This window comes from Oryctolagus cuniculus, chromosome 12 (assembly GCF_051225735.1).
Source record: "Oryctolagus cuniculus isolate XC-2025 breed Fujian yellow rabbit chromosome 12, ASM5122573v1, whole genome shotgun sequence".
Taxonomy (NCBI): domain Eukaryota; kingdom Metazoa; phylum Chordata; class Mammalia; order Lagomorpha; family Leporidae; genus Oryctolagus; species Oryctolagus cuniculus.
Window position 1 is genome coordinate 73,533,756 of NC_142878.1, and position 26,974 is coordinate 73,560,729.

General features: G+C 39.0%; 1 protein-coding gene across 14 annotated transcripts in view; it reads right to left on the reverse strand.

Moving 5' to 3' along the window:
- TRPM7 (transient receptor potential cation channel subfamily M member 7) overlaps positions 1-26,974 on the reverse strand; it is a 113,886-nt gene that overhangs the window by 60,677 nt on the left and 26,235 nt on the right. For 11 of the 14 annotated variants that reach the window (XR_016218133.1, XM_089310333.1, XM_089310332.1 and 8 more), the window contains 9 exons: positions 26,608-26,806; positions 24,666-24,879; positions 21,300-21,424; positions 18,515-18,686; positions 16,025-16,199; positions 14,579-14,702; positions 13,031-13,103; positions 11,130-11,230; positions 1,537-1,671 (listed from right to left, as the gene is read on the reverse strand). Coding sequence is in view for 11 of the 14 variants with exons in the window: in XM_089310333.1 (XP_089166459.1) it covers positions 1,537-1,671; positions 11,130-11,230; positions 13,031-13,103; positions 14,579-14,702; positions 16,025-16,199; positions 18,515-18,686; positions 21,300-21,424; positions 24,666-24,879; positions 26,608-26,806 (1,318 nt within the window). In the remaining 3 variants the exon portion in view is untranslated. Of the gene's footprint in view, positions 1-1,536; positions 1,672-5,163; positions 5,410-11,129; positions 11,231-13,030; positions 13,104-14,578; positions 14,703-16,024; positions 16,200-18,514; positions 18,687-21,299; positions 21,425-23,518; positions 23,804-24,665; positions 24,880-26,607; positions 26,807-26,974 lie in introns of those variants that run through there. The other 3 variants (XM_089310337.1, XR_016218135.1, XR_016218134.1) reach the window with 3 other exon arrangements.

The following is a 26,974-nucleotide window of genomic DNA, read 5'->3' on the forward strand; positions in this document are numbered from 1 at the left end:
TATATAAGTTAAGACTATGATTAAGAAGTCAACCCTTACTTTTTTAAACTTTTTTTTGAAAGGCACAGCTAGGCAGCTAGATAGAGTGTGTATGTGTGCAAGATCTTCTATCCACTGGTCAGGCTGAAGCCAGGAACCCAGAATTCAATGCAAGTCATCCCCTTGGGTGGACCTAACTACTTGAACATGGAAATAGAAGCAGAGCCGGGACTTGAACTCATACATTCTGATATGGGATGCAGCTATCCCAAATGGCACCTTAACTGATACCCCCAACATCCACCCCATCCTAGCTTTTAAAAAGGATGAAAGGAGAGACCGGTGCTGTGGCACAGCAGATTAAACTGTCGCCTGCAATACCAGCATCCCATAGGGGCGCCAGTTCATATCCCAACTGCTGCACATCTGATCCAGCTCCATGCAAATATGCCTGGGAAAGCAGTGGAAGCTGGCCCAACTCCCTGGGCTCCTGTACTCACATGGGAGATCCAGAGGAAGCTCCTGGCTCCTGGTATCAGCCTGGCACAGCCCTAGCCAATGTGGCCATTTGGGGAATGAACCAGCAGATGGAAGATCTCTATCTGTCTTTCCTTCTCTCTTTCTTTTTTTTTTTTTTTTTTTTTTTTTTTTTAATTTTGACAGGCAGAGTGGACAGTGAGAGAGAGACAGAGAGAAAGGTCTTCCTTTGCCGTTGGTTCACCCTCCAATGGCCGCCGCGGCCGGCGCGCTGCGGCCGGCGCAGCGCGCTGATCCGATGGCAGGAGCCAGGAGCCAGGTGCTTTTTCCTGGTCTCCCATGGGGTGCAGGGCCCAAGCACCTGGGCCATCCTCCACTGCACTCCCTGGCCACAGCAGAGGGCTGGCCTGGAAGAGGGGCAACCGGGACAGAATCCGGCGCCCCGACCGGGACTAGAACCCGGTGTGCCGGCGCCGCTAGGCGGAGGATTAGCCTAGTGAGCCGCGGCGCCGGCCTCCTTCTCTCTTTCTATAACTCTACCTACCAAATAAATAAATTAATCTTCAAAAAACAAAAAATAAAAAAGGGTGAAAGGCAGGAAAAGGAGATAGGACTATTAAGTCCACACACCTTTCCTGTGTGACAGGGAAAGGGTTTCAGACTGTAACACAACCAACCAACCAAAGACCAGCAATTTTTTTCCATATAAACAAGCAAGGCATTAAAATCTTTATCAACAGGGTCAGTATTGTGACCCAGCAGGTTAATGTTTCTGCCTCGATGAAGGCATCCCATGTTGGGGCTCCAGTTCCAGTCCTGGTTTCTCTGGTTCCGATCCATTTCCTTGCTAATGTACCTGGGAAAGCAGTAGAAGATGATCCAAGTACTTAGGTCCCTGCCACCCGAGTCAGAGACCTGGAGAGAGTTCCAGCTCCTGGCTTCAGCCTGGTCCAGCCCCAGCCATTGCAGCCATTTAGCAGGTAAACCAGCAGATGGAAGATCTCTCGCTTCCCTTTTCTCTGTAACTCTTACTTTCAAATAAATAAATAAATCTTAAAAAAAATTTTAACAATAACTTACAGTGTTGTAAAGTTCTTCCAGTCTTGGAATGGTAAGGAATTTATGCATGCTTACTCCATTTTCTATAAGAAGTTTTACAAATGCAACTCTATCCATTACAAGAGCATCAAGCATAGCTTGTTCTAAGGATCCAACCTAAAAGAATAAATTAAAATTCAATTTATTAATAAAAATTAATAAATACATTTCACATGTTCCAATTACATAAACACTTTCAAATTTAAGTCCTCAGGATTTACACCTATTTGGAACTGAATAGTTTTAAAATAAAATTAGAAAGATACAAAATAGTAAAAGGCTAGAACCTAAGGTATTTAGATAACAGATAAAAAGATGTATCTAGAATACCATTCCTCAAAGAACACTCCAAAAGTACTATTTTTGTAAGAGAACAAACTATATGGGAAGATGAAAGAAAATAAAGTCCACCATCAATTAAATTAGGAGGAAAAAAAACCTCTTAGAGTAATGGTTTTCAATTTTTAGGAAAAATTTTTGGGGAAAATTCATTTCCATATTCAGGAGCCATTACTAACACGTAAGAGGCAAGGTCAAGGGATACCAGAAAACAATCAATATGCTGGACAGTATCACTCAAAAAGAAAACTATTCCACATCTCACACAATTTTCTATTATCCAGTTAGACACTTGTGAGCGAAAATTCAATAATTTTGCTTTACATGAGTATAAAGTATTCTGCCATGGTTTTATTCTACAATGAATATTCTAAAAATAAAATATTCTACAATGAATATTCAGAAAATAAAACTATTAAGTCAGGTGAGACTGTACTTATGTTTACTTTAGAATTTGAGAATTATTCACAATTAGAGAAAAATCATATCACTTAACAGACCATCTGTGTCATTTCAGTTTAACATAAAACAGCTCTAGCACTCAGCATATGTAGCTGTCTCTTGTGTTTTTAAAGCCTATTTAAAAGACTTTTCAACATACTTTATAATCAAATACTGGTAAATTAGTGGAGACACATGAAATGTAGAAATTTCACAAGTGTCATTAGAGAAGATTGTTTTAAAAATATGTGGTACTATTGCTTCTGTATATTTATAATATTTTTTATCATAATTAAAAACCGTAGAAAAATCAATACCAAAATTACTGTTTTTTACTTATTTTTCATCTTATTTTGATACCATCTTCAGAGGTTTACCACACAATTACATACCCTCTCTATAGCACCTTGTATTATCATTTCTTTTTCCAATCTATCCTCAATTTGCATCACCTAGAAAAGGATATGGTCTCCAAGATTTTTTTATATTTAACTGATGAAAGGTATGCATTATATATGATGAAATTTCAAGATGGAAACTATTTTTTTTGATATTTCTCACTACTCAGTTATGTCATAGCAAAGAAAACATTTTGACATTATACTTAAAAATAAGGTCTAATTCACAAAAATTTAACACTTTTTTTCATTTTCTCTACATCAACAGCCTAAAATGTATCATGGCATGTTATTCATACTTTACATAAGAGCATTTCCTTTATCACACACAGAAAATTCTGATTTGTTATTACTTATTCTAGTACTAATATTTTATCATTACTCTAGTGCTTACTTAGTTTGCTCTGTCTTTTCTTATCCTATCAAGGCATGTTTTTCTGTCTCTCATGGTATTAAGTTACCAACTACAATCTGTATTAGGTCCCACACACAATTGTAGCATTTACACTGACTGTATGTATAGTAAGTAAAAGCATCAGCTATGCCTTTTAAATGTTGCTATCCTTGAACAACTCCAAACTGAAATATTTACTATAATTCACTTTTCTTGACTTTTTTTTAACAATTAGAGCATTATGTTTTTAAATTTATACAGTATTTATGAAATTCCATTTTAGCACAATAAAAGACATCGTAACAAAACTCTTGCTTTAAAACAGTAGCAAAAATTTACCTGATGGGGTTTATAACTATGGCCCTAAAATAACAACAAAGTCTGACAAAAGTTTCATAACCAAGGAAAAAAATAAAGCAGTTAAAAGAAATGTATCTATCTGCTGGGGGCCAGCACTGTGGTATAGTGGGTAAAGCCACTGCCTGCAGTGCCAGCATCCCACAGGGCGCCAGTTTGAGTCCTGGCTGTTCCACTTTTGATCCAGCTCTCCACTAAGGCCTGGGAAAGCAGTGAAAGATGGCCCAAGTCCTTGGGTCCTTGCACCTGCGTGGGAGACCTGGAAGAAGCTCTTGGCTCCTGGCTTCAGACTGGTGCAGCTCCAGCCGCTGGGGCCACCTGAAGACTAAGCTAGTGGATGGGAGACCTCTCTCTCTCTGCCTCTGCCTCTAACTCTGCCTTTCAAATAAGTAAATAAATCTTTTTTAAAAAATGTATCTGCTTTGTAGGCAGAATTTCCTCATTTAAACAATGCACACTGATGTGTTGCAATAAAGAGGACAGAAGACAGGAGCTTAGCCCAGTGGTTACCTAAATCCCACACTGAGTGCATGAGCTCGATTCCTAGCTCTAGCTCCCAATTCCAGCATCTTGCTAATGCAGACCCTAGGAGGCAGCAGTGATGGCTCAAGTGACTGATATCCTGCCACCCACATGGGAGACCTGGAGTGAGTTCCAGGCTAGTGACTTTGGACTCAGCCCAGTCCTCGCCAATGCAGGCAGTGGGGAGTGAACCCGCAGACAGGACCTATCTCTCTCTGTCCAGCTCTCTGCCTCTCAAATAAATAAAATTTAATAAATACTAAAGAGAGGCTTCATCCAAACCTTTACATCTAAATCTAAAAATCCAATGAAATCATTCAGGGGAATAAAAGTTTGGTTTATAGGTTTGAATTTTACCACAGGTAATTAAAATCAATTTCTTCCTCTGTTGTACTAAAAGAGGAGAAATGACTATATAATTTATTATTATATAGAAAATATATTACACAGTTTTTAAAAAAATCAAATACCACAAATAGTATAAAATAAAACTTTCTCTTTTCTGGGCCCCATCTCTCTAGATATATGTCATGTTAACAGCTCTAGGGTAGATTCCAAGAAAGCAGAATAGGGAGAGAGGGTACTTACTGCTCTAGTCTAGGGGAAGATAGTCTAAAAAAAAAAAAAAAAAGAAAGAAAAAAAAAAAAAGTGGGAAGAGTATAATCTCAGGGCAGAGTTATGGAGAAACTGCAGAGGAAACTCTATGCAAATTAGAGGGACACTGTGGATCTACGTGGAGGGTGTAGATGCACACAACTCAGGATCCCAGCAGCCAAGAGCCTTAGCACCAGCTTTTGAGAGTAAGGTGAGACCAGAGTGCAGCAGACCAAGCCACTGGCGATAAAGCTGCAGAAACAGCCTAGCATGAGTCAGGCTTGGAGTCCTATGGTAAGACAGTATACCTGCCAACCTAGAAGGAAAAAAGGGGGGCACATTTCTCTCTCCATGACCACCCAGCACCAGCATCCTATAACTAGCCAAGCCATTTTGGACAAACATAACAGCTCCACCAGCTTAGGTCGGTGCTCCCAGCAACCAGCTTAGAGGAGATACCTGAGTCTGGCTGGGAGAACTGTCAAGGGGCTGAGTGCTCAAGACTGTGGGAACCTTGTGTGCTATGACTGTGGAAGCACTGTGGCTGCATGGGAGGGTACAGAATATGGCTGGGTCTTTGGGCAGTCACTGTAGGTAGCATCACATGCTCAGGGCTCCCTGATTCACTGGTGAGGGTCATTGCCGCAGGAACCATGCTCACACCAAAGACTGCATGGATCCTTTGTGTGGTTCTTGTGGTAGCACAGATGAATACTGTACCCACTAGGGCTAGTGCCCAGGCATTGGTCTCTTTGGAGGATAGGAGGTAAGCGTGAGACTACACCAACAGAGCTGGTCGAATCTTCCCTCTGATGAAAAAAAAAAAAAAAAAAGATTTACCATGCACAACTTGGGTGTCACCTTGGACACTCCCTTCACCCTGGAGCACTGAACAGAGCTCCCTGGCCACACCCAGCACAGGCTTCTGGGTATTCACTTAAAGAGCAGACACTCCTCTAAGCCACAGAGGCACAGTCCAAAGATAGAAGCCATCACAAGGAGAAAAAAAACAAGTATCTTCATAAATGCCTAAAAATAAATGCAGCAATTCAAGAAACAAAAATAAGGAAAACACCATGACACTCCCAAAAGATTACAACACTTCAATACTATAATGTGAAGATGAAGAGATTGAAGAAATGCCAGAAACGGAGTTCAAACAATTAATTGTAGTACTACTTAGAGGTAATCAGAAGTAAATCCATAAATCAAAGAAATCCATACATGACATGAATGAAAATTTTTATCATGAAGTTGAGATTTAAAAGAGAAATCAAAAAGAAATGTTGGAAATGAACAATTCTATAGAACAAATAAAAAATGCAGTGGAAAGCCTTAACAATAGACTTGGTGAGCCTGAAAAAAGAATTATCTGAATTAGAAGACAAATCTTTGGAAATTTTATAGTCAGACCAAAAAAAAAATTAGAAAATTAAAAAAGTGTTAGGGATTTATGGGATATTATCAAATGATCCAACATTCAGGTCTTAGTTCTTGAAGGTGTGGAGAGAATGGATTAGAAGGCCTTTTTAGTGAAATGATTACAGAAAACTTCCCTAATTTGGAGAAAGAAAGGGACATACAAAGAATCCCTAATAGATATGACCAGAAAAGAGCTCTTTACCCCAACACGCTAAAGTCAAACTCTCCACAGTAAAACATAAAGCTTTGGCATCCCATACGGGCAGGAGTTCTAGTCACCGCTGCTCTTCCAAGCTGGCTCTCTGCTGTGGCCTGGGAAAGCAGTGGAAAGTCCTTGGACCCCTGCACCTGCATGGGAGACCCGAAGGAAGCTCCTGGCTTAGGATCAGCACAGCTCAGGCCGTTACAGCCAATTGGGAAGTGAACCATTGGATGGAGGACCTCTCGTTCCCTCCCTCCCTCTCTCTCTGCTGCTGCTCTCTCTGTGTAACTCTGACTTTCAAATAAATAAATAAATCTTAAAAGAAGAAAAGAGAGAGAAAAAAAACTGTCAACCCAGCATTTGTACCCTGCAAAGCTCTCGCTTAGGAATAAAGATGAAATAAAGACATTCCGTAACAAATAAAAATTGAAAGAATTTGTCAACTCTCCAGTTAAAAGACATAGACTTTTAGCTGAATAGATTAAAAAAAAAAATCTATTTGTTGCCTATAAGAAACAGATCTCACCAACAAAGATCCAGGCAAACAAAGTCAAAGGAGGAAAAAAGATAATGCATGCTAACAGAAACCAAAAAAGAGCTGGTATAGCCATCCTAATATCAGAAAAAATAGACTTTAACACAAAAACTATTAAAAGAGATAAAGAAGGGCACGATGTAATGATGTTAAGGAATCAATTCAACAGGAAGACATGACTATGATAAAAGCATATGCACCTAGTTAACAGAGCAATCTATAGAAGTGAAATTGACACTTTGAGATGGGATGACTTTGAATAGCCCTTGTCTCGACTGTTGAGGAACAGTTTTCTTTTCATACTATTTGTTAACTCTCTACTTAGTGTAGAGTTCACCTTACGTGTATAAAGTTAATTAAAAATAGATCGTCTCAGTACTCTAATTTCTTGAGAAATTCAATGACTGATGATTTAGGTGGAAGCTGTTCACCCTTTCTTATTCACTCCATGTTTCCATGTGAAAGGACAATTAGCCATGTATTCCAAGTAGCCCTCCCACAGCATTCATGTGATAGTTTTCATTCATTTATGCTTTTTATGTAATACTGAAAATATTTAAAGCATAATTTCCTTTTTATAGTTCATTTTATTATATCCCAAAGCAATAAGTATTTGAGAACTATCTTACAGGAAAAGTTGCTTGCTCTATTTTCTTACTAATCTAATGAGCAACTGTAATCTGAATTGTATTCCTTTCATTCTATTAACACCGACCTATTCAGGTCAGGTATAACACCCAGATTCTTAAATTCAAAGGAATTCCATATATATATCCTATATGCTACAGAGAACTGGGTATTGAACACAACACCTTTCAACTCATTTTATTTATTTATTTATTTATTTTCTACTAATTTTCAAGTCCTCTAAGAAGTATTCCTTCATTCTCACACTGGAATAAGTCTGCTTAATTGATGGCATCTTGCACTTTTACAAAATACTAAAGATAGTCATCATTCATTCATTAATTCAAAGTTTTTGCTGAATGTTAAACATATACTGCACTAGAGATCTGAAGACAGTATGGACTTACAGTTTGCCATAGGTAGAGAAGTGAAACAAAATGAACACCCAAATAATATATAGATTGTAATTTGCAATATTTATAATGACTATGATTTCAAAGAAAAGAATAAAGTGCTATGAAAAAGAGTAACAAGACATTCAGTTGGACTAAAAGAACAGAGAAGATCTTTCTGAAGGAGTGACAAATTAGGCAGTTAAAATGTCTTCTACATTATAAACTCAACAAGAAAAGGGACTATCACTATATTGTTCCTTGTTATCTATCTTACGGTAGAGGGAAGGAACTACTAAATGGCTGGGTCCTAGTGTCAAATGCTAAAGAATGTGAAATTGTCCAGTAACAAATGAAAGAAATTGTAAATATATTTTTTAGGAAATGATTTTTTTTTTTTTTGGACAGGCAGAGTGGACAGTGAGAGAGACAGAGAGAAAGGTCTTCCTTTGCTGTTGGTTCACTCTCCAATGGCCGCCGCGGCCAGCACACCGCGCTGATCCAAAGCCAGGAGCCAAGTACTTATCCTGGTCTCCCATGGGGTGCAGGGCCCAAGCACTTGGGCCATCCTCCACTGCCCTCCCGGGCCACAGCAGAGAGCTGGCCTGGAAGAGGGGCAACCGGGACAGAATCCGACGCCCCGACCGGGACTAGAACCCGGTGTGCCGGCGCCGCTAGGCGGATTAGCCTACTGAGCCGCGGCGCCGGCTAGGAAATGCTTTATTTGTTCAAAAATTTATGAATGCATAAGGTTCTAGTGAACTAAAAATAAACCAAAATTTAAAAAAAAAATGTTCTAGGAAGGTGCTATCTCCACATAGTACATGTAGACATGCACATGTTTATAGAGAATTTGCCACCACTATGATCATAGTATGCATTCTTCTCAGCAATCTGCAATTTACATTTATTATGGAACAGAAAAAAATCTAGCTCATCCTTTATAAAGGCTGGTATAACTCCAAGGTACAGATGAACATTTTATTTACCCAACCTCTATGGATTGAGACAGCTACAAAAATTTAACAACTGCTTAATACATACCAGGTTATGATTACAGCAGTAAACAAAACTGAAAATTTATTGCTTATATAAAATTTACTTCCTGTTAGTAGAAAGGTAAGTAATAAATAGCTATATTATATAGTTCGTCAAGTGGTGATAACTGCTAGTGAAAAACAAAATGACACAACAGGGAGAAACAAAGGAAATGCTGAAAAAGGAGGGTGCTATTAAAATGGAGCAAAGAGGAGACAGTTGGCTATAGGCCAGAGAGATAAGGAAGTAAATCCAGGCAGATAGGTGGGTAAGGCTTGTAGACAGAGAACAGTAAAATGAAAAGTTGACAGATTAAGTGTGTGCTTGAGAATTTCAAAAAAAGCAAGAAGGCCAACAAGGCCAGGTGAAAGAGAACTAAGGGTTATAGACTGTGCACTGAGTAAATGTGAAGTGATCCATCTTCTGTCTGGAAAAGGAAAGATTGAGAATAGTAAAAACAGAAAGAATGCTACTTAAGTAACACAAAGGAAGAGGGATGACAGATCAGATCAGGATGTTAAGATTAGGTATAGTAAAAGGGAAGACTTACAGATGAAATCAGACTGGAATATATGAAAAAAGAAAAGTAAAATATGACATTAACTCCTCTCACATCAAAAACTGTGAAGATGTTGTTCCCATTGAGTAGGAGAGGGAAAATTGCCACAGGAATGGGTCAAACATCCAGGGGAATGAAATCTGTACACAGAGTCCCAAGGTCTCTTTCAATTCCAGGATTTTGACAGATTTATACACCTTATTTATTTTTTAAATATTTATTTATTTGAAAGGCAGAGTTACAGGCAGAGAGAATGAAAAAAAAAGGGAGACAGGGATTTTCCATCTGTTTGTTCACGCCCCAAATGGCCGCCAACAGCCAGGGCTGGGCCAGGCTAAACCAGAAGCCAAGAGCTTCTTCCAGGCCTCCCATACAGGAGTCAGGAGCCCAAGGACTTGGGCCACCTTCCACTGCTTTTCCCAGGCCATTACCAGGGAGCTGGATCAGAAGAGGAACAGGGCCGGTGCTGTGGCATAGTGGGCTAAACCTCCACCTGCAGCACCAGCATCCTATATGGGCACTGGTAGATGTCCTGGCTTCTCCTCTTCTGATCCAGTTCTCTGTTAAGCCCTGGGAAAGCAACAGAAGATGGCTCAAGTGCTTGGGCCCTTGTACCTGCTTGGGCCCTTGCACCTGCTCCTGGCTCCTGACTCTGGATCAGCCCAACTCCGGCCATTTGGAGAGTGAACTAGTGGACAGAGGACCTTTCTCTCTGCCTCTAGTTCTACCTCTCAAGTAAATTAAAAAGAAAAAAAAATTTCAGGAAAAAAAAAAAAAGAAGTAGAGCAGCCAGAATTCAAACTGGCGCCCATATGGGATGCCAGCATTGCATGTGGCAACTTAACCTACTACACCACAACTGTGGCCTTTTATATACCTTGTTTTTAAAAGAAAGGTTTTATCAAGATGCAGATATAATTTATTAAATCCTAAATGGAGCTGAATATTGTGGAAATGTTTGGCTAAACTCATTTTGCACTTTCAGCAGAAAAGTAAAATGGCAGATTAGCACAAAATTCCAAAAAATATTTTGTTATCATAATCATCATTCAGTATCCATGGGAATATTAGTTCCAGGACACTTCTTTGGAAACCAAGATCCACAGTTGTTCAAGTCCCTAATATGTAAAATGGTGTAGTATCTACATATAATCTACATATATCTTCCTGTATACTTCCAAGCATCTCCAAATTACTTATAACATCTTATAAATACAAATACTATATAAATTGTTGTTATACTATATTACTTTTTTAAAAAAATTTATTTATTTATTTGAAAGTCAGAGTTACAGAGAGGCAGAGGCAGAGAGAGAGAAGGCTTCCATCTGCTGATTCACTCCTCAATTGGCTGTAATGGCCAGAGCTGGGCCGATCCAAAGCCAGGAGCCAGGAGCTTCCTCCAGGTCTCCCACGTGGGTGCAGGAGCCCAAGGAGTTGGGCCATCTTCTATTGCTTTCCCAGGCCATAACAGAGAGCCGGACTGGAAGTGGAGCAGCTGGGACTTGAACCAGCACCTATATGGGATGCTAGCACTGCAGGCGGTGGCTTTACCTGCTACGCCACAGTGCTGGCACCTATACTTTATTATTTAGGGAATAGTAGCAGAAATAATAGTCTGTACACATTCAGTACAATGGAAACAATCACGAGCCTACCTATGTAGCACACAATCCAAGGATGGGTGAATCAATGGATACAGAACCTACAAATAAACACCAACTGTACTGTACATATAGATTATTTTTACTTACCAGCCACTGTTGTCCATAAACAAATACATGATTTTTGGCAATGTCAACTCTATCCCATGCCAATGTAAGGATAAGCTGGTCAAATGCAGATGCATTAGTACCTAATCAAATAAAGAGAAGAGTTTCCAAGTTCAATTAATGTATTTCCACTAATATATGAACACATGAAATCTTGCCACCATACTTTTATTTATACAGCTGGCTTAGCCTCCATTCAGAAGCCTGCCTCAGAGAGATTAGAAAACCCTAGAGTTGAAGAATTTCATTTTCTAAGTACAAAAGCGATACAATCTCATTCATTGCAAACAACTAAGAATGAAGAAAAATATAAACAAAGAACAAGCATCATCAATTTCTATCACAGATACAGCACTGACTATAATGATTCTGAAACATATCCTGTATAGATGCTTTTCTGTACACTTATAAACTCATTTATATACTTTAAATTATCTATCCAAAAACAAGATTATACTGCACAAAGTGTTCGGCAGCCTGCTTTTATGTACCTTAACATCATACCCTAGTTTTCCTTAACAGTATATTTAGATCTACCTCACACTCATATATATATTGATACCTTTTAAAGGTAAGTCACAATTTACCCATAAGACTACCCATTTCTCCATATGCCAGTAGAAGGGAAAAATCTTTTTTTTATTTATTTTACATTTTTATCATAAAATTAATCATTTTCCCACCTTCGCCCAAGATTTGCATTCTTTGGCTGACATCTTTTACATATATTCTGACCCCTTTTTTCATGAGATATTCATCTTTTTCTTATTAATTGATAATAGCTCCACTTTAACATATCTGTCCCCTTCACCTATAAAATGAAGAAAATAAGAGGAAATCTGCCTCTTCAGGATACTGTAGAGGTAAAATGAGATAACCAATAAAAACCACTTAGGCACAGTGGCTTGTAGCAAATATTACATGTATAGGGGGCTTTCTTTTATCTTTTTTTTTAAGATTTATTTGTTTATTTGAAAGGCAGAGTTACAGAGAGGCAGAGGAAGAGAGAGAGGGAAGTCTTCCATCTGCTGGTTCACTCCCCAAATGACCGCAACAACCAGAGCTGAGCTGATCGGAAGCCAGGAGCCAGAAGCTTCTTCCAGGTCTCCCAAGTGGGTACAGGGGCCCAAAGACTTGGGCGATCTTCCACTGCCTTCTCAGGCCATAGCAGAGAGCTGGATCGGAAGCAGAGCAACAAGGAATTGAACTGGCGCCTGTAAGGGATGCCAGCACTGCAGGAGGTGGCTTTACCTGCTATACCAAAGCGCAGACCTAGTTTTTTTATCTTTATAAAATCTCATTTACTGATCTTTTTTTGTTTTTTGAGGAAGCTTTTATTTAATGAATACAAATTTCATAGGTACAGATTTAGGGATTTTTTTTATAATTTGTGTTTTCTATTATTTATCTCTTGATCGCAATACAATTATGTAAATATACTACTTTTTAAATGCTTGATGTATTGGCAATTTATTGTTGTATTAGTTGGATGTCTTTGCTAAGATATTGAGAGGAAAACAGTTCAATGTACATGTGTATCAATCCCTTAGTTCTGTAAGACACCACAAATTTTCAAACGTTACCTTCAAAACGAAGACTACACTTACTAATCCATCTTTAATTTGTATCACGTAATACATTATTACTTTCAAACACTTATTTTAGGGCCAACTAAGAATCTTAATAGGATAATTACATGAATTTGTTCACATAAACCTACCTTGCTGTACATTTTTAAATATATACAAGATAAAAAGCTAAGTACTACCAATGAAAACCAACAGTCTTTCACAAAGAAAAATTATTGAAAATCTCACTTTCCAAGCATCTAGCCAAATTAAAAGGTCATAGCTTATATGAATACGCCATAAATTAAAGAGTACCTTTTAGCAATGCAGTAAGTATTGCTACATCTATATCTTGATGTTCCTCTGATCCAATGTGGAAAACAGTGATCTATTTAAAAATTAATTTGCAATATTATACTTTTATATTTTCAAAGCAAAAGCATCATAAAATAGAAAGTAACTTTACACTACACAGGAGAAAAAAATATATGTATATTGCAGGGCAAGGGGCAGAAAGCTTCAAAACAATTTTCCAAAAAAAAAACAGAAAATTAAAAAACATTATCATTTACAAAATAACAAGTATACTCATAGTATTTGGTTTCATATTATATTTATAAAAGATTTATTTATTTACCTATTTGAAAGGAAGAGTGACAGAGAGAGACATCTTCCATCTGTTGGTTTACTACCCAAATGGTTGTAACAACTAGGTTTGGGCTAGGTTAAAGCCAGGAATTCTACCCTGTTCTCCCACATGGGTAGCAGGGACACAAGTATTTGGGATATCTTTCATTGCCTTCTCTGACACATTAGCAGGAAACTGAATCAGAAATGAAGCAGTGGGCTGACGCTGTGGTATAGTGGGTTAAGCCTCCGCCTGTGGCACTGGGATCCCATATGGGCGCCGGTTCGAGTCCCAGCTGCTTCTCTTCCAATCCAGCTTTCTGCTATCGCCTGGTAAAGCAGTGGAAGATGGCCTAAGTGCTTGGGACCTTACACCCACGTGGGAGACCCAGAAGAAACTCCTGACTCCTGGCTTTGGATCAGCTCAGCTGCAGCTGATCCAGCCAGCCATCTGAGGAGTTAACCAGCGATGGAAGACTTTTCTCTCTCTCTGCCTCTCCCTCTGTCTGTAACTCTACCTCTCAAATAAATAAGTAAACATCTTAAAAAAAAAAAAAAAAAAACAGCCAGGATCCTAACTGGCCCTCTGATATGAGATGCCAGAGTCATAACTAAGTGGCTAACCTGCTGCACCACAAAGCCTGTTTCCATATCATCTTCTTTTTTGACCTATATTACATCCTTTGCTAGAGTAAGCAACTTACGAGCAGAAGCGATGGATTACTTATCATAGTAAATCCTGCCATTCCTTCACCTTGCAGTTCAAAAACTTGCAATGAAAGACAACTTCAAATCAAATGAGATCATCATCTATTTATCAAACTTTAAAAACTTTATTTTTAAAATCAACCCCATATTTGCATGAATGGAAGTAATTTGCACTGATCTTTCATTCAGTAGGCTTAGAACTTAGAGTAAAACTGTTTAGAATTTTTCTCCAAATTTTTTTTTAGAGAAGCCATTAAAAACTCACAGTTCTTCCTAGACACTGGATATAATCTATCGAGATATACTTATGAAACTTCCTAATACAGAAATGCAAATATATTGTCTGATACATAAAACATACAGCCATCCTGTAGTGACACCTTTCAGCTTAAGGCCAATAAACGTTATCTTTAAATGGTTTAGAAAGATTTTAAAATGTAAAATGAAAATTAAAAACAAAAGTATTTCACCAATTCAGAATATGCTTTGAAAGAAATTAAGAGGCTTGTTCTGCTCGAATCCACTTACAAGCTCCTTTTTTTTCATGCACTCCATCAGTGTTTGAAATAAATGAACTGCTTCACTCTGACTAAAGTTGAATGTTTTTTTGATGGTTGAAATAATATCAGGCTCTGCAGCATCAGGAAGATTTCTGGAATAAGAAGAAACAACTCAATTTACTAATTTCATCTTCTATTATTTTGTAGGATCTACAAGAAGTATAAGTGGATCCATGTAAGACCTCTGGAAATACTCATACTGTATTAATATTAAATACTTAAACTTGTATAGAATTATTTTCTCCTTCATGAGACTCCCACTATAAGTCTCAGGAGAAAAAAAACAGAGTGGACAGTTTTTTTCTTTGAATTACTTCATGAGTCTTTTTACATAGTGTATGTTACTAGAATTCACATTTTTATAAATATTATATAAAGATAATTTTAAGATATTATGATATATAAAGCAATGTTTTACCAAATGTCTTAAACATAACCACATTCATATTTGTCTTTCTGCAAACAGGCAATACACTTACATGGCTCACAATACAGAAAATAACAAAATACATAAATACTTAATGAAAGTCTTCGTCCCACAATCTTTCATCTTCCCAGTTCCATTTCAACTGTTTTCAGGAATCACTACTAGCTTGTATAATTTTTTAAAATTTATTTTATTTATTTGAAAGGCAGAGTTAGAAAGTGAGCTTCCATCTACTGGTTTACTCCCTAGATGGCCACAACAGCCAGTGCAGGGCCAGGACGAAGCCAGGAGCTTCATCATGGATGCAGGCATCCAGAGATTTGGGCCATCTTCTGGTGCTTTCCCAGTTATATTAGCAGGGAAGTAGATTGGATATGGAGCAGCCAGGACTCAAATCAGTGCCCATACAGGATGCCAGCATTGCAGGTGGCAACTTAACCCACTGTATAACACTGGCTCCAGTTTATGTAACTTTCCAAGATCTTTTTCTATTTATACAATAATTATCCCCTCTTCCTTTTCTCTACATAAAAAGTGATACAATATACATGCCCTTCTATGTCTTTTTCCCATGTGCATATTTTGGTGATTTTCCCAAATGTAGTATACAGGTATCTTTACTCTGCTATAAACTATGCCATTGTGTACATAAATCATGATTTATTTATTTAGTCCACTTCTGTTTACAAACAATCCTGCAACAAGTAACTATACACGTTATCTCAAAGGTGCAGGTCTCTAGACTTCTAGGTCTAAAGACAAACCACCTGATGGATCTTATGAAACACAGTCTACCAAAAAGATGGCTACACTATATTTTAATTCATTTCAATAATATATGAGACAGACTGGTTCCTCAAGCTTTAATCAAGTATCATACTAAAAGTGTAATGTTCATGTTCATAAACAATGAAAGGAATCCAATATTCTAAAAACCACAGCCTCTTTAATAAAGTTAATAAAAATTTGTTATACTCATTCACTTACCCTCCTTCTTCTGTTTGCTTATGAATGTATGCTAGCAGATCTGCAGCTCTGCCTGTTCCTTCACATACAACTACTGGAACAGGGGGACTCTCTTGAAGGTATTCTAGAACTGTGAGGATAACATTAGGCCCACCTTCAAATACAAGTGCCACTACAGGGACACCTTGGCCAATTCCTTTCAAAAAAACACACACACACACACACACATAAAAGTTCAATTAAAAAATAAAAATCAGACACAATTCAGGAACTTAATCTTATTTCTTAGTAAATAAGAAAATTTAAACTGAAATGCAAAGCAGAATTTCTTACGAGACTAGACAGACTTCATTTTAAGCACTCAACATAATACCAATCTCATGTAAATAAATTAAGCATTGAACAAATTACTGTCACTAATCAAGTCTATTCTAAATGACAAAATTAGAAAATCCAACATATAACTTAGTACACAAAGAATTTATGTATTCATTGCTAAATAAATATTATTATTTATTCTACTAATTGAAATCTTTCTTTAAAAATATTTATTTATTTATTTATATGAAAGGTCAGGGTGAAGGCAGAGAGAAAGAGAGAGATCTAAAGGGCTCCACCAAGCTGAGTACAGGAATCCAGGATTCCATGCAGATCTCCCACATGGGTGGCAAGAATCCAAGTATCTAGGTCATCATCTGCTGCCTCCCAGACACATAAGCAGGAAGCAGGATCCAAAGTGGAAGTGGAATTGATCCCAAGACCTCCAATCCTGGGAGGCAGGCATCCCAACCAGCAACTTAACCTACTGTGCCAACACATGCCTACTTTTTTTTTTTTTTTTTTTTTTTTTTTTTTTTTTTTGACAGGCAGAGTGGACAGTGAGAGAGAGAGAGACAGAGAGAAAGGTCTTCCTTTGCCGTTGGTTCACCCTCCAATGGCCGCCGCGGCCAGCGCGATGCGACCGGCGCACCACGCTGATCCAATGGCAGGAGCCAGGAGCCAGGTGGCTTTTCCTGGTCTCCCATGGGGTGCAGGGCCCAAGCACCTGGGCCATCCTCCACTGCACTCCCGGGCCACAGCAGAGAGCTGGCCTGGAAGAGGGGCAACCGGGACAGAATCCGGTGCCCCGACCGGGACTAGAACCCGGTGTGCCGGCGCCGCTAGGCGGAGGATTAGCCTAGTGAGCCGCGGCGCCGGCCAACACATGCCTACTAATTGAGCTCTTGACAATAAATATGTAACACTAATATGTATCATAGTTTTATTTTTTAATATTGCATTAGTTGCACTTCTAATATTTACTTTTGTTTGTTAAATCTTTATTTCCAACTACAAATGAGTGAGACATTATTACATAAATTGTAGTCAAAATTACCTAAAAGGAACAAATGAAGAAAATAATAAGATTTCTATCTGAGTAATGGAAAAAGTGCAGTGGAGAATAGCAATTTTTGTTTTTACGATAACCTGAAGTGCAATGAAAAATCTGCAAAATGTTAACTGTAGGATTTTAAAATGTCCTTAATTTTTAGCAAATGCACTGACTCCACCACAATCTATTTCATTTTGTCACTGTGTTTACCTTCTTGGTGTCTTAAGGTTACAAAATTTCTTCTATTCAAAACAAAATCGAGATGTTGAACCAGAAAGTTCAGCCATGGTTGGAAAGAAAAATCAGTCTTAAAATACTAACTTTTTTTTTTTTTTTTTTTTGACAGGTAGAGAGTTATAGACAGTGAGAAAGACAGACAGAAAGGTCTTCCATCCACTAGTTCACTCCCCCAATGGCTACCAATGACCAGAGCTGTACCTATTCGAAGCTAGGAGCTTTTTCTGGGTCTCCCACATGGGTGCAGGGGCCCAAGCACTGGGGCCATCTTCTACTGCTTTCCCAGACCATAACAGAGAGCTGGATCAGAATAGGAGCAGCCAGAACACAAGCCGAAAGGGCGCCCATATGGGATGCCAACATCCCAGGCAGAGACTTAGCTTACTCAGTATGCCACAGCACCAGTCCCAGAATACCAACTTTTAAAACACATCTGCCAAAGAGCAAAATCTGTTCATTTTATAAAAAAGAAAGAAAGAGAGAGGGAAGGAGAGGGGAGAAAGAAGGAAAGACTAAAGAAAACCTCAAGCAAGCTGATTCCTATTTTATAATAAAGTGATTCTTTCCCCCTTTATTTTCAACCTTGAATTTCAAAGTCATGTACTGGAATACATCATATATTGTAAACATCTGTGAATTCCTTGGACTACAATAGCAACAGAATCTATCTTCTTGGTTTGTTCTTCATACCTGAGTACCCTATTTGACCTGGGACTTCTTTTCCTAGGTCTTAGTATTTTGTCTTAGATCAGCCATTTTTGGTTGTTTAAAATATTATCTTGCTGTGTAAGGAAAAAAGTACTTTAAAGAACGTTCTTCCTTTCTAGAGATGCCAAGTAATCAATGTCTATCAATACAGCCCAGAATAAATTGAACAATAATAAATTTGTGGATGCCCTTACTAGCATGGATTCTTTGCTGATTAATAGTTTTTTCAAGTTCTCTTCTCAGTTTCACTTCTGCCCCATACTTTCCAACAGTGCCATCATCCACCAATATAAAATGGGAATGGAGATTATTCAGAACATTCAGTTTGCTCAGGGGGTTCAGTAAGGTTTGATAAGGAGCAACGACCTAAATAACAGCAAACATTAAGAGTTAGTGGGTAGGATTAAATACAACACAGAATAATATAAAATAAATTTTGAAATAATGATGAATTAAAATTCTGTTTTATATATAGAAACAGAAAAGAACAAAGAATGTATCAAGAAGCATAAGTTTTTGAGTAGTTGAAGATTAAACAATGAATTGAACCACAACTGTATCTTGATCCTGAAACATAATACTGTATTTAATAACCACACACAGGCTGGCGCCGCGGCTCACTAGGCTAATCCTCCACCTAGTGGCGCCAGCACACCGGGTTCTAGTCCCAGTCGGGGCGCCGGATTCTGTCCCGGTTGCCCCTCTTCCAGGCCAGCTCTCTGCTGTGGCCAGGGAGTGCAGTGGAGGATGGCCCAGGTGCTTGGGCCCTGCACCCCATGGGAGACCAGGAAAAGCCACCTGGCTCCTGGCTCCTGCCATCGGGTCAGCGCGGTGCGCCAGCCGCAGCGCACCGGCCGCGGCGGCCATTGGAGGGTGAACCAACGGCAAAGGAAGACTTTTCTCTCTGTCTCTCTCTCTCACTGTCCACTCTGCCTGTCAAAAAAAAAAAAAAAAAAAAAAAAAACACACACACACACACACAAAGGAAGAAAACAATATAAATAAATAAATAAAGTAGAAACTCTTATTAGTTTATTAAGTTATTAAAAGAGAAAAACTGTAACATATAAAGGACTTTAAGAAAAACCAATAAATTACATCATCTCCTTTTTTTTTTTTTTTTTTTTTTTTTCCGACAGGCAGAGTGGACAGTGAGAGAGACAGACAGAGAGAAAGGTCTTCCTTTGCTGTTGGTTCACCCTCTAATGGCTGCTGTGGCCGGCGCACGGCACTGATCCAAAGGCAGGAGCCAGGTGCTTCTCCTGGTCTCCCATGCGGGTGCAGGGCCCAAGCACTTGGGCCATCCTCCACTGCACTCCCGGGCCACAGCAGAGAGCTGGCCTGGAAGAGGGGCAAGCGGGACAGAATCCAGTGCCCCGACCGGGACTAGAACCCGGTGTGCCGGCGCCGCAAGGTGGAGGATTAGCCTATTGAGCCGCGGCACCGGCCATCTCCTTTTCTTAACACTAAACAGAATCCTTAAGATTATATTTGAAATTTAATAACTTGAAGGTGATTATTGAGTAATTCCTTTTTAATAGTCAATAGTGTCTTTTATTTTTAAAGACTTATTTATTTATTTGAAAGTCAGAGTTACAGCAAGAGGGCCAGAGAGAGAGAGAGAGATATCTTCTATCCACTGGGTCATTCCCCAAGCTGCAATGACCAGTGATGGGCCAGGCCGAAGCCAGGAGCCAGTAGCTTCATCCAGGTCTCCCACACAGGTGCATCTTCCGCTGCTTTCCCAGGTGCATCAACAGAGAGCTAGATCAGAAGTGAAGCAGCCAGGACTCCAACAGATGTCCATAAAGAATGCCAGTGCTGCAGACAGCGGCTTAGTACCCTATGCCACAGTGGCAGCCCTGTCAGTAGTCTCTTGACAAATATCCATAAACCACTTAACATGACTTTAATAACCCATTCAAATTACTTGCATTTGATTCCTACTTTATGACACCAAGATTAATTCTTATTATTTTTCTTAAAAGCTTTATTTTATTCATTTTGAAAGGCAGATTTACAGACACATAGAGGGAGAACAGAGAGAGAGGTATTCTATCTACTGATCCACTCCCCAAAAGGCCGAAATGGCCAGGGCTGGGAAAGGCTGAAGCCAAGAGTCCAGAGCTTCTGGGTCTCCTACATAGGTGCAGGGGACCAAGCACCTGACCATACTCCACTGCTTTCCCAGACACAACAGCAGGGAAGAGGAGCAGCCAGGACTCAAATTGTTGCCCATATAAGATGCCTGGGATCCAGGCATCTTTCTGGGATCCACCACACCACCAGTCCCATTAAATTAATTCTTAATGTCATGAAGTTATTAAAAATTTAATTACAAAGACTGGAAATGATATAGAAAATGTGAAATAATGTTATACTTAAAAAAGGGAACCAAAATGTACCAATACCTTAACAGCAATCATTTAACATTTATGAATATGTTTTCTAAAGGAGCAGAAGAAACCACTGAAAAATATTTTTAAACTTAATTTGAAAAGTATGGTATTATCATGATTTTTTTTTTTTTTTTTTTTTTTTTTGACAGGCAGAGTGGACAGTGAGAAAGAGAGAGACAGAGAGAAAGGTCTTCCTTTGCCGTTGGTTCACCCTCCAATGGCTGCCGCGGCTGGCAAGCTGCGGCCAGCGCACCATGCTGATCCGATGGCAGGAGCCAGGTACTTATCCTGGTCTCCCATGGGGTGCAGGGCCCAAGCACTTGGGCCATCCTCCACTGCACTCCCTGGCCACAGCAGAGAGCTGGCCTGGAAGAGGGGTAACCGGGACAGAATCCAGCGCCCCGACCGGGACTAGAACCCAGTGTACCAGCGCCGCAAGGCGGAGGATTAGCCTAGTGAGCTGTGGTGCCGGCCTATCATGAATATTTTAAGTTTACTTGCACTGTTCTTGTTATAATTTTGTTTATATATAAACAAAATATATAATTCAAAGATACGAAACTTTCAAAATCACTCTTACATCTCTCCCAACAAGATCATTTCTGTTTTCAATCACTCCCCATGGAGCTATTCCAATAGTGCAAATCTTTCGAGATGATCTGGAAGCATGTTCTTTAAGTGCATCACCAACATGTTTTGCCACACCTGTTCAGATAAAAATTTTATTCATTTACTTAAAGTCTTTATAGGGTTCAGAACAATTATATACTTAATATGTAAGAAGTACAAATTGTGATATATTTCTTATAAGGCACAAGTCCAAAGCCGAATTTACAAATATATGTGGACCAAAAAATAAAAATGAAACAAACCCCACAATATCAGATCAAAACAGCCTAAAATATATGTAAAACTAACTTTTATCATGCTGTTAAACTTAGTCCTTTTCTTCTCTTTTCTTTTTTAATATATTGGGGTCAGCATTGTGGAATACAGAGTAAAGTCACCGTCTTCAGTGCCACGATCCCATATGGACACCATCTTGAGTCCCATGTACTCCACTTCTGATCCAGTTCTCAGCTATGTCCTGGGAAAGCAGCGGAAGATGGCCCAAGTCCTTGGGCCTCCACATCCACGTGGGAGACCCGGAAGAAGCTCCTGGCTCCTGACTTTGGATCGGCCGCAGCTCCAGCCATGTGGCCATCTGGGAAGTGAACCAGCAGATGGAGGACCACTCTCTCTCTCTCTCTGCCTCTCTGTAACTCTGCCTTTCAAATTCAAAGATTTATTTATTTATTTACTAGAAAGGCAGAGTTACAGAGAGGCAGGGGCTGGGGGGTCCTCTACCTGCTGGGTCATTCCCCAAATGGCCGCAACAGCTGAAACTGGGCAGATAACAATCAGGAGCCAGGAGCTTCTTCCGGGTGTCCCATGGAGGTACCCCACGTGGATGGCCAAGGATTTGGGCCATCTTCCACTGCTTTCCCAGCCAGAGAGCTGGATAGGAAGCGAAGCAGCCGGGACTCCAATCAACACCCACTTGGAATGCCAGCACTACAATGCAGGTCCCAAAGCTTAGTCCTTTCTAACAGTAGTTTTTTGTTACTGCTCTATGCATCTTTTACTTATTTATTTATTTTGACAGGCAGAGTTAGACAGTGAGAGAAAGAGAGAGAAAGGTCTTCCTTTCGTTGATTCATCCCCCAAAAATGGAAACTACGGCTGGTACGCTGCACCAATCCAAAGCCAGGAGCCAGGTACTTCCCTCCTGGTCTCCCATGCGGGTGCAGGGCCCAAGTCCTTGGGCCATCATCCATTGCCCTCCCAGGCCACAGAAGAGAGCTGGACTGGAAGAGGAGCAACCGGGACAGAATCCGGCACCCCAGTCAGGACTAGAACCTGGAGTACCGGCGCCGCAGGCGGAGGATTAGCCTAGTGAGCCGCGGCGCAGGCCTCTATGCATCTTTTAGAACTATAGCTTAATGGCATATAACCAATAAACACACACACACACACACACACACATAAAACAAACAACTATAAAAGTTCCATGGTAAAATTAAAAAAGAGGGAAGAAAAAGACAATTCCAAAGAACATATCCCCCTTATCTGTGAGGGATACATTCTCAAAAGCCCCAGTAGATGCCTGAAAACCTTAAATTCAAATACTGCAATACTGAGATAGTTCATCTGACAGATCTGATAATTAAAATGGGTACGTGACTAATGGATGAGTAGTGTGTACAGCATGGATATGCCTCTCTGTAACCTGGCCTTTCAAATAAATCAATCTTTTAAAAAAAAAATCTTTACCAGCGCCGTGGCTCAATAGGCTAATCCTCCACCTACGGTGCCAGCACACTGGGTTCTAGACCCGGTCGGGGCACCAGATTCTGTCCCGGTTGCCCCTTTTCCAGGCCAGCTCTCTGCTGTGGCCCAGGAAGGCAGTGGAGGATGGCCCAAGTCCTTGGGCCCTGCACCCGCATGGGAGACCAGGAGAAGCACCTGGCTCCTGGCTTCGGATCAACGTGGTACGCAGGCCGCGGCGGCCATTAGGGGGTGAACCAACGGTAAAGGAAGACCTTTCTCTCTGTCTGTCTACTCTGCCTGTCAAAAAAAAAAAAAAAAAAAAATCTTTAGAGGGCAGGCATTTTTCAAAAGTTAATAAAAACAAACCCCTGTAGTGACATGGTAAATTCTCAGAACGTTAATTTCTTTGGATATGAATTAAATGGCTAGTATCACTCCATACCAAAGTGTATTGAATCTGATAGACATTATGTTGAGAAATAAAGCTTGTTTGTTTTTTAGATTTTGTTTATTTATTTGAGAGACAGAGATACAGAGAGAAAGAGGGAGAGACAAAGAGAAAAGTCTTCCATCAGCTGGTTCCCTCCCTAAATGACCACTACAGCCAGAGCTGGGTCAATCCAAAGCCAGGAGCCAGGAGTTTCTTCTGGGTGTCCCATGTGGATACAGGGACCCGAGGACTTGGGCCATCTTCTACTGTTTTCCCAGGCCATAAGCAGAGAGCTTGAGCAGAAGAGGAGCAGCTGGAACACAACATGGTGCCTATAAGAGACACTGGTGCCACAGGCAGAGGATTAGCCTACTATGCCATAGCGCCAGCCCCAAGCTTGTATTTTTAATTTTTATCTTTTAATCCCACTTTCGTACAAGATTTTGAAACCCTCTCATGTAAGTTCCATGAAGGTAAATATCTTGTTTGTTTTATGTAATGATATAACCTTAGTACCTCAATGAATGTGTGACATACATGAGGTTAAAAAACAGTTTTTGATAATCAGATGTTTACAAGCTGATTTAAGCAAGTAACTATGATTTGCTTTAAACATTAGAATTAATCTGCCCTCTTGATACTCAACCTACATACGTAATAGGGAACAACTGGCATGAAAGGTGACAGCACATTAAAAATTTTTGAACATTACTTTTTACCACTGTTGAGGCAATGGATTAGAATTCTTCTATCAATTTGCCTACAGTCAGAATATAAGAATTAATATGTTACAGTAAGGTCAACAAACATTTCTTTTAATGGCCCAAGAACTAAAAATTTCAGGCTTTGAAAAGTATTTGCCAGTCTCTCTCATGACTATTCATTTCTGCTGCTATAGCACAAAAGTAACCGCAAACAAACAAACGAGTGTGGCTGTTTCCCATTTAATTTTTATTCACAAAAACAGTGATGAAACGGTATTTGATGCATGGAATTTAGCAAGCCATTCCCTGAAGTATACTATATTCTTAAAGCCCAAATGACAACCAGATTTACAGTTATCATTTTTACCAAGCAACTATAGATTATTTAAAAGGAGACCCAAATATACTTGTATCTGTAATGACTACTATTTTAAACATCTAATTGTTACTATAAAAAATTTATAGACACACTAAACAAAATTGATTTATTCATCACACTTACCTGTGTTGACTCCTCCAGTTAAAATCCAGGCTCCCGTTGTAACTGCAGCTTTAATAAGGCCTTTTCCAAGCAACTGCTTGATTCGAGGATGTAGCTCAAATTTCTGCATGCCTCCATGTACAGAGATAACCAGTTTTGGTAATTCCATTTGCCATTCTTTAAGCAGAAGTTGTAGAATGATTTCAGGTTTTGTGTCGTATGATAGCCTCACATACTAAAGAATATTTTGAAAGGACAAAATAACTGACCATGCTCAAAGGTTTCAAAATGTAACATTATATGATTTAAGAAAAATTTTGAGTCAGACAATACAAAAATAATTTTCACAGACTATTTTCAACGTTATTTACATTCCTAAGAATAAGCAATAGCAAATGATTTTAAAGTTGGAAAACTCATTCTTTGAGCACTACGGTAGTAATGGTACTCCCATTTTTTAGCATTAAGATGTGTGTTACTATGCCTATTTATATTCAATTACCATTAACTAAATTTATAAACTTATCCACAATATTCACTGCCTTATTTAACTATGAATATACAATAAGAAGCATGAAGACTGGCTAAAATGATGGGAAAAGGAAAGAGAGAGAAGAATTGTGAAAAAAAGGAGACATCTAATACTTGCAACAAAGAGAAGCAAATATTAAATTGTTTCAAGTTTGTCCATTTATAAAACTGTGACTATGCAGTAAAATCAAAGATATTCTTAGGGGCCGGCATCATGGTACACTGGGTAAAGTCATCACTTGTGAAATCGGCAACTACTATGAGCAACAGTTGAAGTCCTGGATGTACCACTTCTGATGGAGCTCCCTGCTAAAGCAGTAGAAAATGGCTCAAGTTCTTGGGTCCCTGCAACTCACTGGGGAGACTCAGATGGAGTTCTAGGCACTTAGCTTCGGCCTGATCCAGCCTCAGCTGTTGTGGCTATTTGAGAAGTAAGCCACCGAATGGAAGATCTGTCTCATTCTTTCTCAAATAAATAAATCTTTAAAAAACAAACAAAAAAGAAGTCAGTTGAGATTCTGACATCACACACTGTAGTGCCTGGATTCAGGAACTGGCTCTGCTCCCAGTTCCAACTTCCTGTTACACATATGGGATGATAGCACGTGATGGCTCAAGTAGCTCAATTCCTACCACCCAATTAGGAGACCTGGACTGAATTCCTGGCTCCTGGCTTCAGCTTGGCCAAGCACTAGCCACTGTAGGTATTTGGGGAATAGACCAGCCAATGGGGTGTCCTCTCTGCCTACCTATCTCTCTCACTCAATAAATAAATATTTTTTAAAATAGAAAGAATTAAAATTCATGCCAACAAAAGCACAAAATTCACAAGGGACATAATTTCAGTTAAAAATATTCTAGTAATCTTGCATTACCCAGGAAGTGCCAAAAGTATTACTTAGAACAAATACTAATAAGGTAAAACATGCATTTTTTTACCTTATAAAACTACTCTAAAAATTAAAGAATATTTTTAAAAATGATTTTAAAAATTATTTAAAAAAATGGAAATCATAAAAAATTCCAAAAGAATACAAGAAAACAGAAAAAAGAAAAGCAGTGAGACAGATCATAAGACAATGATGTTTAAACTGAAAAATATAGATTAACTGTTAAAAATAATAATAATAAACTGTTAAAAAATACCTCTTAATATAAGGTTAAAAGTGAAAAGAAATAAAGATTTAGCTATGTAGATTTTGGGGAAAAAAGCAGCCTTAAGAAAAATGACAAGAAATACAAGACATAATGACAGAAGGTTCAATCCACCAAAATGATACAATAATGCTATAGTTCTATGCACTTTTAGAGATAATTTTATGCAAAGTAATGGCTGAGGTTACAGTCCCATTACTATACACATTGTTAAATAATAAATATTTATTATTTAGACAATATAGATGAAATAAAATAAACTGAATATGTGACATACCTTAGCTCTGTAGGAATGAGAACCCCCTTGAAAATTTATGACTCCATAAGCATCCGTTGGGCTCTGTTCTGTATGCTTTTCCACAGACCATTCTTCTGTTGCCTGATTAAAATGGTCAACCAATTTCACATCTGAGTATTTCATGGCAAGACTTGCAGTAAAACAAGCATGTTGCTTGACCAGGCGACCACAAAAACATCTAGAGGAAAAAGGTAAAAATTATAAAATGACCTTTTAAAATATTAGTCATTGAAAAGCTGAATTAAAATGAATAAACCAACAAAGAATATGAAAGTAGTTTGACTTTTTGATTTCAGGATGTCAATAGCTTCACCTCAGCACTGAAGAGGTATAAATTCATCAGAAT